Source organism: Taeniopygia guttata, chromosome 34 (assembly GCF_048771995.1).
Source record: "Taeniopygia guttata chromosome 34, bTaeGut7.mat, whole genome shotgun sequence".
In the NCBI taxonomy this organism is placed as follows: domain Eukaryota; kingdom Metazoa; phylum Chordata; class Aves; order Passeriformes; family Estrildidae; genus Taeniopygia; species Taeniopygia guttata.
Window position 1 is genome coordinate 3,753,631 of NC_133059.1, and position 12,283 is coordinate 3,765,913.

At 57.1% G+C, this 12,283-nt stretch overlaps 1 protein-coding gene across 4 annotated transcripts in view; it reads left to right on the forward strand.

Annotated features, from left to right (window-relative positions):
* The first annotated feature begins 13 nt into the window (after positions 1-13).
* Positions 14-12,283, forward strand: part of ACTN4 (actinin alpha 4) — a 28,340-nt gene continuing 16,070 nt past the window's right edge. For 2 of the 4 annotated variants that reach the window (XM_072920899.1, XM_072920900.1), the window contains exons 1-7: positions 17-256; positions 7,767-7,881; positions 8,374-8,493; positions 10,182-10,268; positions 10,735-10,822; positions 11,566-11,644; positions 11,727-11,808. In XM_072920899.1, coding sequence (XP_072777000.1) covers positions 116-256; positions 7,767-7,881; positions 8,374-8,493; positions 10,182-10,268; positions 10,735-10,822; positions 11,566-11,644; positions 11,727-11,808 — 712 coding nt within the window. In that variant the 5' untranslated portion in view covers positions 17-115. Of the gene's footprint in view, positions 257-7,766; positions 7,882-8,373; positions 8,494-10,181; positions 10,269-10,734; positions 10,823-11,565; positions 11,645-11,726; positions 11,809-12,283 lie in introns of all 4 variants that reach the window. The other 2 variants (XM_072920898.1, XM_072920897.1) reach the window with 2 other exon arrangements.

Consider the following 12,283-nt stretch of genomic DNA (forward strand, 5'->3'; position numbering starts at 1 on the left):
GGCGCGGTGGGCGGGGCCGGGCGGCGGCGCCTGCGCAGTCGGGGCGCGGGGGGGGCCGGCTCGGGTCCGTGTCGCTGCCGCTTCCTCCGCCTGTCGCGACAGCAGCGCGGCGATAATGGTGGATTACCACAGCGCGGGGCAGCCCCACCCGTACGGCGGGAACGGGCCCGGCCCCAACGGCGACTACATGGCCCAGGAGGATGATTGGGATCGAGATCTGCTCCTGGACCCCGCCTGGGAGAAACAGCAGCGCAAGGTGGGGGGGGCTGAGGGGGAATCGTGAGGGGATCGTGAGGGGCTCAGGGGTCCCTGAGGGGATTTCAGAGCTTGAGGGGTTCCCAGAGGGGTCTGGAGGGTGTGAGGAGTCTCTGAGGGGAGCTGGGGGGTCTCTGAGGGGATCCATGAGGGGTCCTGGGGTGTCTGAGAGATACCTGGGGGGATCCATGAGGATCCTGGGCTGGCTGAGGGGATCCCTGAGGGATCCTGAGGTCCCCGAGGGGATCCATGAGGGATCCTGGGGTGGCTGAGAGACACCTGAGGGGTGAGGGGTGAATTTTGGGGGCCCCCAGGGTTGTGCTTGTGGGGGTACAACACCTGAGGGGTGAGTGGGACACTTTAGGGACTCCCAGGGCTGTGTTTGGGGGGATATGACACCTGATGAGTGAATTTTGGGGACCCCAGGGTTGTGTTTGGGGGGTACAACACTTGAGGGGTGAGGGGTGAACTTTGGGGTCCCTCAGAGCTGTGTTCGAGGGGGATATGACACCTGAGGGCTGAATTTTGGGGACCCCCACAGCTGTGTTTTGGGGGGTACAACACCTGAGGGGTGAGGGGTGAACTTTGGGGACCCTCAGAGCTGTGTTTGGGGGGCTATGACAGCTGAGGAGTGAATTTTGGGGACCCCCAGGGCTGTGTTTGGGGGGGATATAACCCCTGAGGGCTGAATTTTGGGGACCCCCAGAGCTGTGTTCGGGGGTCTCCCTTGCTGGGGAGGGGGCTGTGAGGATCTGGAGCGAACCCCGAGGGTTTTTTGCCGGTTCTGGGGGAGGGATTCCGGAGGGTCCCCCCCGATTCCGGGTGGGGAAACTTCCGGAGAGCTCCGGGACGGGATAAAGGGCACTGGGCAAAGGGGGATCCGCCGGGATCCGCCGCCTTCCCGGGCCAGCGGGACCTGCGGGGGTCTCCCTGCACCGCCCCCCTCCCCAAAAAAGCTCCGGGACCCTCCGGCGTGGGAACCGCCGGGAGCTGGGAGGGGCTGGCCCGGAATTCCGAGCGGGCGCCGGAGTGTTCCGGGTTAATCATTGGAGACGGGCGGAACTCCCGGGTGAATTCCCGTGTTTGGGGTGAATTCCTTCAGTTTGTACTTCCATTTCCACGGTTTGGAGTGAATTCCTTCAGTTCGGGGTGTGTTCTCACAGTTTGGGGTGAATTCCTTCAGGTTGGGGTGAATTCCTTCAGGTTGGGGTGAATTCCTTCAGGTTGGGGTGTATTCTCACAGTTTGGGGTCAATTCCTTCAGTTTGGGTTCAATTCCTTCAGGTTGGGGTAAATTCTCACAGGTTGGGGTGAATTCTCACAGTTTGGGGTCAGTTCCTTCACTTTGGGGTGCATTCCTGGAGTTTGGGGTCAATTCCTTCATTTTGGGGTGCATTCCTGGAGTTTGGGGTCAATCCCTTCAGTTTGAGATGAATTCTCACACTTTGGGATGAATTCCTTCAGTTTGGGGTGAATTCTTCAGTTTGTGGTTCCGTTTCCACTGTTTGGAGTGAATTCCTTCAGTTTGGGGTGAATTCCTTCACTTTGGGGTGCATTCCCGGAGTTTGAGGTCAATCCCTTCAGTTTGGGGTGAATTCCCGCAGTTTGGGGTGAATTCTCACAGTTTGGGGTTCCATTCCTGCAGTTTGGGGTTCCATTCCTGCGGTTTGGGGTTAATTCCCGTGTTTGGGGTGAATTCCCACAGTTTGGGGTGAATTCCCTGAGTTCTGCCGTGAGTTCCGTCAGTTTTGTGTTCAGTTCCTGTGCTTTGGTTGAATTCCCTGACTTTTGGTGTGAATTCCCTCAGGTTCGTGTTCATTCACTAACCCGGGGCTGAGTTCCCCGCGTGTTGTGTGTAATCCCCCGAATTTTGGGCGAATCCCGTCCGTTTTTGGGATATTTCGGGGGAGCCCCTGTCCTGCGGACACCTCGGGCTCGGCGCTGCTCCGTTGCCGTGGTTACCTGGGAATTCCAGGTTTTTCTAAGAAAAAAACGGGCTAAATTGGATTATTTTTGGCACAGGAAGCGCAGGGTGAGCTTCCTCCTCCTCTTCCTCCTCCGCTTCCTGACATTCCCGGCGCTTCCCACTCGTGTCCCACTCTCCCACCCCGTTCCTGCTGCTTTCCCTCGGCCCGGAATGGGAATTTTTCCGTGGATTTCTCAGGATTTTGGGTGGATTTCCCCGCGGGAATGCCGGAAGATGGAGGAGCTCTGCCGGCCTCGTTAATTAGGTGTTAATGAGCGGCGTTTAGGGGTTGCCCCGGCCCCCTCCTCACTTTTTTGGGGAATTTGGGAATCTCCTTCCCCCAAGAGGCGGCTCCTGCTTTCCCACCGAATTCCTGCTCGTGGGCGCTGGAACTGCGAGTATCCCAAAGCCCCTGGGTGGGGATGGTGGCCGTGGGGAAGGGGCCGCGTCCGCCCCAGGGATTCGCCTCTGGAATTCTCTGGAATTCCAGCAATGCGGCCGGAGCAGCGGGAGAGCAGCGGGAACGGAACCGGCCCCTCGGAGAGTCCGGCCGTCCTTCCTCCCGGCCGTCCTTCTCCCTTCCTTCCCAAACCCGCCAGAAAAACCCAGCAACTTTTGTCCCAAACAGGTGGTTTTCATTCCATAAAAACCCAGAAGTTTTTGCCCCAAACAGGTGGTTTTTTCTCCCATAAAAACCCAGGAGTTTTTGCTCCAAAATGGTATTTTTCCTCCCAGGAAGTTTTGCCCTAAACAGGTGTTTTTCCTTCCCTAAAACTCCAGGAATTTTTGTCCCAAACAGGTATTTTTCCTCTCAGGAATTTTTACCCAAACAGGTATTTTTCCTCTCAGGAATTTTTGCCCTGAACAGGTGTTTTCTCCCATAAAACCCCAGGAATTTTTGCCCCAAACAGGTGTTTTTCCTCCCAGGAAGTTTTCCCCTAAACTTCTGGTTTTCCTTCCATAAAACCCCAGGAATTTTTGCCCCAAACAGATAATTATTCCTCCCAGGAATTTTTTCCCCAAACAGGAATTTTTCCTCCCAGGAAGATTTGCCCTGAACAGGTGTTTTTCCTCCCAGGAATTTTTGCCTGAACTGGTATTTTTCCTCCCTAAAACCCCAGGAATTTTTGCCCTGAACAGGTGGTTTTCCCCCCAGTTCCAGACTGGGATCCACTAGGAAGAGAACTGAAATCTGGCCTCTTTGGGATCCCGACCCCTCAGCAGGGATCTTCCCTCCCTCTGCTCCTTGGCTTTGCCGATATTTCTAATTTTTCCCCATTTTTAGGCCATTTCCAGCTGTTCCCACCCACCTGACCCAGGAACCTCAGCACATCCTGGCTGCAGGGGTGGATTTTTGGTGTAAAAAATCACAGAATAAGCCCAGGCATCCCCCACAGGCTGCTGTGGGCTGGAGAATCCCCCCCAAAACCCGATTTTTGGGGGAGTTTCGGGGGTGCCGCACCCCTGGCGAGGCGTGGCCGGCCTTGGAGCCGCTGATCCCGCGTGGAATGCGGGAACGCCCTGAGCCACCTGCGGACCTGAGCAAAAACCCAAACTCCACCTGTGCCGCCCGGAATTACCGAGCTCGTCCCAAAAATCCCGGCCCGGAGCCCAATAAGGGCAAGGAATGAGGAGAATTCCGCGCTCCGGCCTCCCCCGGGAGCGGCAGATGCAGCGAAAGCAGCAGAAAACATCCGAAAAAACAACAGCAAAACATTCCGAGGGGAGGGGAAAACCCGGGATGTGCCAGGGACGGGAGTCAGCAGCGCCCCAAAACCCTCGGATTCCCTCATTTCTGCTCATCTCTCCCAATTTTTTTATATTTTTTCCTCATTTTTGCGATCTTTTCCCCCAAACTTTAGTCATTTCCCCCAAATTTTAGTCATTTTTCCTGATTTTTAGTCATTTCCCACCATTATTTTGTTCATTCCCACCATTTCTAATAATTTTTCCCCATTTTTTGGTCCAATTTCCTGATTTTTTTAGGTAACTTCCTGACTTTTTTGACTTTGCTCCAGTTTTTTTGTCATTTTCCAAAATTTTCTGGTCATTTTCACAGTTTTTGGGGAACTTTTCCTGGGTTTTGGTCCTTTTTCACAGCTTCTGGATCATTTTCCCCTGGTTTTGGGCCACTTTTCCTGGTGTTATCATCACTTTCCCACTTTTCTGCTAATTTTCCCAGTTCATCCTCAGTTTTCCTGAATTTTTGGTAATTTTCCCCATGTTTAAGTAATTTCCCCCATTTTTTCCCTCATTTTCCCTGATTTCTGGGTGACTTTCCCTGATTTTTTCCATCACTTTCCCTTTTTTTTTCCCCTTTTCCCAGATTTTCTGACCCCTCATCGTGGATTTTGGGTTATTTCCCTGATTTTTTCCTCCTTTTTCCCTCTCCTCGCACAAGCGGCGCCTCGTTAATTATGTTAATTATGCAAATGGCGTTAATTAACCCCGCTAAGAGGAACGCCTGGATGAGTTTTTTATTCCCTCTGGAATTTTCTTTCAGCTCTGCCACATTTTAACGGGAATTTGGGGATGTGGGAGCGAATTCGTTCCTGCCCTTATTCAAACCCCGGGAAAAGACCCCAAAACCCACCCGGGGGGGCTCATTCCCACCTGGAATTCTCGGGGTCAGCATTCCCGGGGCTCCCACCGTGGGAAAACCCCAAGAAGGACCCAAAAATGAGGAATTCTGGGAGGCTCCCGGAGGAAAATCCCAATCTGGGGCTTTTTGGGGATAAATCGCTGTCTCTGAGGATCTCCCCGAAAAAATTCCCCAGGGAACAACCCAGGGCAGCATTCCCAGCGTGCCCAGTGCCCAGAATTAGGGATTTTTCCCTTAAAAAGTTGGGAATAAACCCTTGGGATCGTTGACAAGCACATCCCAGCTTCTTCCCAAGGGATTTTGCATCCCAAAGTTGGGATTTTAGGGAAAAAAAATGGAGGGAAAGAGGGAGGGAAATGCATTTTCCAGCTCTGAAATTCCCAATTTTTAGAGAAAAAATGGAGGAAAATTCCCAATTTTTCCATGGAAAGGAGGAAGAGGAGGCAGGTTTTCCTCCCTGCTGCTGTTTCCCAGCGGTTTGCATGGACAAACAGAGGAAAGGAGGGATGAAAAGTGGGAGAAATCCCTTTCCCAGCCCCGAAATCCCGGGATTTGGGGCGGGCTCGGTGCCTGCCCGGATTTCGGGAGGGGTCCCGGACACAATGCCTGGAAAACGCTTTTCCAGCGGTTCCGTGGGAAGGAAATTCCAGAGGCCCGTGCGGAATCTCCTTTTTTAGGCATTTTTGGGATGGTTATTTCTGGCCGGAACGCGCCGGGGCTGGGGGGGGTCACTCCGGGCGGGATTTATCCCGAATTCCGACGGCCCCAGCTTCCCACCCATCCTTCCCAAATTCCTCCTTTTTTGGGGGGAAAACCCTCGGCTTTGGGGCTGTGGGAACGTCCTGGGGCCGGGGAGACAGCAAGGATTCCCTGGGCACAGAAGTTCCCGGGATTTGGCACAGAAATTCCCGGGATTTGGCACAGAAGTTCCCGGGATTTGGCACAGAAATTCCCAGGATTTGGTGGCGTTTCCCCGGTTTTTGGAAGGTGACCCCTGGGCACTGCAGGGCCAGGGAGAGATCCCAGAGCGGGATTTTAATGGGATTTTTTGGGATTTTTCTGGGATCTCTCAGTGCCGGGTGACTCAGGACCCGTTGTGTTTGCCCGTGAAGGAGATCCCAGAGCTGGATTTTTCTGGGATTTTTTTGGATTTTTCTGGGATCTCTCCTGGCCAGGTGATTCAGGGCCTGTTGTTCGTGCCCATGAAGGCGATCCCAGAGGTGGATTTTTCTGGGATTTTTTGGGATTTTTCTGGGATCTCTCGGGGCCCGTTGTGTTTGCCCATGAAGGAGATCCCAGAACGGGATATTTCTGGGATCTCTCGGGATCCCTCGGGGCCGGTGACTCAGGGCCGCGCCCGGCCGCGCCTGGCACAGGCATGTGCGGGCCTGGCACCGGCCAAAGTCCCGGCGCCGCCCCGGAGCCGCCCGGGAACGATCCCACAGCCACCCCAAAACCAGGATCTGCCTGGGAACCCTGCTGGGATCAGCCACCCCAAAACCGGGATCTGCCGGGAACCCTGCTGGGATCAGCCACCCCAAAACCGGGATCAGCCCGGGAACCCTGCTGGGATCAGCCACCCCAAACTGGGATCTGCCCGGGAACCCTGCTGGGATCAGCCCGCCCCAAACCGGGATCTGCCCGCCCAAAACTGGGATCTGCCCGGGAACCCTGCTGGGATCAGCCACCCCAAACTGGGATCTGCCCGGGAACCCTGCTGGGATCTGCCCGCCCAAAACTGGGATCTGCCCGGGAACCCTGCTGGGATCAGCCCGCCCCAAACCGGGATCTGCCCGGGAACCCTGCTGGGATCAGCCCGCCCAAAACCGGGATCTGCCCGGGAACCCTGCTGGGATCAGCCCGGGAACCCTGCTGGGATGGGTCTGGGGTCGCATCCCGGGGATGGAGCGGGCAGGGATCTGTCGGGAGGAGATCCCTGATCCCAAAATGCGGCCCCAGGAGCAGATTGTGGGGTGGAGCCGTCCCAGCACCGCAGATAACTGCAGTGGGGGCTGTGGGATCGGGCGTTCCCGGCGGGTGAAAGGCTCGGGGTCATTCCCAGTGGGGTCAATAACCCGGGGTCATTCCCAGTGGGGTCATTCCCAGTGGGATCAATAACCCAGGGTCATTCCCAATGGGATCAATAACCCAGGGTCATTCCTGCTGGGATCAGTGGGGTCATTCCCAGTGGGATCAATAGCCCGGGGTCATTCCCAGTGGGGTCATTCCCAGTGGGGTCAATAACCCGGGGTCATTCCTGCTGGGATCAGTGGGATCAATAACCCGGGGTCATTCCCAGTGGGATCAATAACCCGGGGTCATTTCCAGTGGGGTCATTCCCAGTGGGGTCAATAACCCGGGGTCACTCTTGCTGGGATCAGTGGGATCAATAACCCGGGGTCATTCCCAGTGGGATCAATAACCTGGGGTCATTCCCAGTGGGGTCAGTGGGATCATTCCCAGTGGGATCAATAACCTGGGGTCATTCCCAGTGGGGTCAGTGGGATCATTCCCAGTGGGATCAATAACCTGGGGTCATTCCCAGTGGGGTCATTCCCAGTGGGGTCAGTGGGGTCATTCCCAGTGGGATGAGGAATCCCCAGGCCCCCAATCTCCCCCTTTTCCCCCAAAGTCTGGGGATCCCCCCACACGCCGGGGGTCCCGCTGACCTTGGGGGTCCCCCCACACCCCAGAGATCCCCCCACTGACCCCAGGGGTCCCCCCACTGACCCCCGGGGTCCCCCCACACCCCGGGGGTCCCGCTGACCTTGGGGGTCCCCCCACACCCCAGAGATCCCCCACTGACCCCGGGGGTCCCCCCCACTGACCCCGGGGGTCCCGCTGACCTTGGGGGTCCCCCCACACCCCAGAGATCCCCCCACTGACCCCGGGGGTCCCCCCCACTGACCCCGGGGGTCCCGCTGACCCACCCCTGGCCCCACAGACGTTCACGGCCTGGTGCAACTCCCACCTGCGCAAGGCCGGCACGCAGATCGAGAACATCGACGAGGATTTCCGGGACGGGCTCAAGCTGATGCTGCTCCTCGAGGTCATCTCAGGTCAGGCCTGAGCCCAAATCCTTAAACTGAGCCCAAACCCCCAAACTGGGCCCAAAAACCCAAACTGGCCCCAAAAAAAACCTCAAAATGAGCCCACAGTGTTTAAATTGGGCCCACAACCCTCCAAACTGTGCCCAAAAACTTCCAGGCTGGGCACAAAGTACTGAAACTTCCCCAAACATCTTTGAACTCGACCCAAAACTCTTTAACCCTGACCGAAACCCCTTAGCCCTGACCCAAACCCTTTAACCCTGACCCAGATCTTTCAGTCCTGACTCAGACCCTTGAGCCCTGACCCAAACCCTTCAATCCTGACCCAAACCCGTTAGTCCTGACCCAAACCCTTCAGTCCTGACCCAAATGTGTTAATCCTGACCCAAACCCTTGAGCCCTGACCCAAACCCTTGAGCCCTGACCCAAACCCTTCAATCCTGACCCAGATCATTTAGTCCTGACCCAAACCCTTCACTTCTGAGCCCGGTGCCGTTGCAGGGGAGCGGCTCCCGAAGCCCGAGCGGGGCAAGATGAGGGTGCACAAGATCAACAACGTCAACAAGGCCCTGGACTTCATCGCCAGCAAAGGCGTCAAGCTCGTCTCCATCGGTGCTGAGGGTGAGGCCCCGCCTCGGGATCCGCTGGGATCTGCTGGGATCCGCTGGGATTCACCGCCCCAGTGCCCGGGGTTCGCCCCTTCTAGGCCAAAATTGGGATTTGGACGGGTTTTAATCTTTACCCAATCTCTTTAACCCTGACTCAAACCCTGTAACCCTGACCTAAGCCCTTTAACCCTGACCTAAAACCTTTAATTCTGTCCCAAACCCTTTAAACTTGACCCAAAACCCTTTAAATTTGGGCCTGTTCCCTGTGGGATCCCGATCATTCCCTGCGGGATCTGGGACTGTTCCCTGTGGGATCTGGGACCATTCCCTGTGGGATCTGGGACTGTTCCCTGTGGGATCTGGGACCATCCCCTGTGGGATCCTGATCATTCCCTGTCGGATCTGGGACCATCCCCTGTGGGATCCCGATCATTCCCTGCGGGACTGGGATCATTCCCTGCGGGATTGGGACCATTCCCTGCGGGATCTGGGACCATTCCGTGTGGGATCCCGATCATTCCCTGTGGGATTGGGACCATCCCCTGTGGGATCCCGATCATTCCCTGCGGGATTGGGACCATTCCGTGTGGGATCTGGGACCATTCCGTGTGGGATCTGGGACCATTCCCTGCGGGACTGGGACCGTTCCCTGTGGGATCGGGACCGTTCCCTGTGGGATCTGGGACTGTTCCCTGTGGGATCTGGGACCATCCCCTGTGGGATCCCGATCATTCCCTGTGGGATCAGGACCATTCCCTGCAGGATCTGGGACCATTCCCTGCGGGATTGGGACCATTCCCTGTGGGATCAGGACCGTTCCCTGTGGGATCAGGACCATTCCCTGCAGGATCCCGATCATTCCCTGCGGGACCTCGAGGACCATTCCCACGGGATCCCCGCCGGGCCGGGCGGGCTGGGCTGGCAGCGGCTCCGGCCGGGCCGGTTTGTTGGGATCCGAGCTCGGGAAAGCTCCGCGTGCCCGGAGCCGAGCGAGTCCCGACCGGCCCCGAGCCGGGAGACGCCCAGCGCCCGCCCCCGTCCCAGGAATTCCCAAAAAACAGGGCTGGGGCTGCTGGAGGCGCTGCTGGGAATGTGGGATGGGGATGAGGAGCCCGGAATTCCTCCTGCTTCCCTCCCTTGTGGGATTCCTCCCTCTGTGGGTTTCCAGGTCTTTTCCAGCCCCAGCGGTTTCATGATCCCGGGATTCCATGGTTCTGTAACGAATGGGATCTGTAATTCCATGATCCCAGGATTCCATGGTTCTGTAATGAACGGGATCTGTGGTTCCATAATCCTGGAATTCCGTGGTTCCGTAATGAACAGGATCTGTAATTCCATGATCCCAGCATTCCGTGGTTCTGTAATGAACGGGATCTGTGGTTCCATAATCCCAGGATCTGTGATTCCCGTTCTGCAATCCCACAAAGCCTGCATCCCCTAATCCCAGGGTTCCATGATTTTTGGGTCCCGCAATTCCAGAACTTTGTGTCCTGAGACTCCCTAAATCCAGGATCCCGCCGTTCCCAGATCCCGTGGTCCCGTTACCGCAGGATTCCCGAATGCGGGATCCGTTCCTTTTGGCGTTCCGCAGTTTTTGGACCCTGCTCTTGTGGAGCCCCCCGCCATTCCCAGGATCCCACAGCCCCGTGGTTCCCCCTGGGAATTCCCAGCCGGAACCGATCCCTGTGGCTCTCCCCGCAGAGATCGTGGACGGGAACGCCAAGATGACGCTGGGCATGATCTGGACCATCATCCTGCGCTTCGCCATCCAGGACATCTCCGTGGAAGGTAACGGCGCGCGGGATCCGCTCCCGGGGCCGGGGGATCCACACGGGATCTGTCCTGGGATCTGCTCCTGGGATTGGGGGATCCACACAGGGTCTGCCTCTGGGATCTGCTCCTGGGATTGGGGCTCCACATGGGATCCGTTCCTGGGATTGGGGGATCCACAGGGGATCTCCCCCAGGATCCACTCTGGGATTGGGGGATCCACACGGGATCTGCCTCTGAGATATGCTCCTGGGATTCTGGGATCCATCCTGGGATCTTCCCCTGGGATCCACTCCTGGGATTGAGGGATCCTGCCTGGGATCTGCTCCTGGGACCCTGAGATCTGATTCTGGGACTGGGGGATCCTCCCCTGGGATTGAGGGATCCAGCCCGGGATCTGCTCCTGGGGCTGTGGGATCTGCCCCAGGATCCCCCCGGGATCCAGTCCCGGGATCGCCCCGATCCCTGCTCCCTGCTCCCACAGAGACCTCGGCCAAGGAGGGGCTCCTGCTCTGGTGCCAGCGGAAAACGGCGCCCTACAAGAACGTCAACGTCCAGAACTTCCACATCAGGTCCTGCCTCTTCCCCTTCATCCTTCCCCTTCCTCTTCCCCTTCCTCTTCCCCTTCTTCTTCCTCTTCCCCTTCCCCTTCCCCTTCCCCTTCCCCTTCCCCTTCCTCTTCCCATTCCTATATTCCTATTCCCCAGGGTGGGCTGGGCTCAGGCAGGGGCAGAATTCCCAAATTCCCTCCAAATTCCCAGGATCTGATCCCAGTTTTCCCCATGGATTCCCAGGATCAGATCCCGGTTTTTCCCGTGGATTCCTGGGATCTGATCCCAGTTTTCCCTGCAGATTCCTGGCATCTGATCCGAGTTTTCCCCATGTATTTCCAGGATCTGATTCCCATTTTCCCTGTGAATTCCCAGGATCTGATCCTGGTTTTCCCCGCGGATTCCCGGGACCTGATCCCGGTTTTTCCCATGGATTCCCGGGGTCTGATCGCGGTTTTCCCCGCGGATTCCCGGGGTCTGATCCCGGTTTTTCCCATGGATTCCCGGGGTCTGATCCTGGTTTTTCCCATGGATTCCCGGGATCTGATCCCGGTTTTCCCCGCGGATTCCCGGGGTCTGATCGCGGTTTTCCCCGCGGATTCCCGGGGTCTGATCGCGGTTTTTCCCATGGATTCCCGGGATCTGATCCTGGTTTTCCCCACGGATTCCCGGGATCTGATTCCGGTTTTCCCCGCGGATTCCCGGGGTCTGATCCCGGTTTTCCCCGCGGATTCCCGGTTTTCCTCACTCCCGTTTTCCCGCAGCTGGAAGGACGGGCTGGCCTTCAACGCCCTCATCCACCGACACCGCCCGGAGCTGATCGAGTACGACAAGCTGCGCAAGGTAACCCCCACCTTTCCCCCCGGAAAATCCCGGAATTCCGGGAATTCCCGCCCACGGAGCCTCCCGCTCTGCTGCCCCGCAGGACGACCCCGTCACCAACCTCAACAACGCCTTCGAGGTGGCCGAGAAGTACCTGGACATCCCCAAGATGCTGGACGCCGAGGGTAAGCGCGGAATGCGGGATCCGGCGGATCCCGGGATCTCTTCCAGGCCCTGCAGGGGGATTTCCTGGCGGGAGGCGCCGGATCCCTGATTTATCCTGGATTTCTCCGGTTTAGCAGCGATTCCCAGCTCTCCGCGTGGATCCATCTGGGATTTGGGATGCTCAGGGCTCCGTAATCCTTTGGTTCCACCATCCTGGAATTCCAGGGCTGCAGGACCCTCAGGACTCCACAGCTGTGCCATCCCACAATTCCTGCATCCCGCAAATCTGCCATTCCCTTCCTCCAGGATCCCATAATTGCAGGGTTTTGTTATTCCAGGATTCCACAATTCCAGGATTCCACAATTCCAGGATCCCACAAATCTGCCATTCCCTTCCTCCAGGATCCCGTAATTGCAGGGTTTTGTTATTCCAGGATTCCACAATTCCAGGATTCCACAATTCCAGGATCCCACAGATCTGCCATTCCCTTCCTC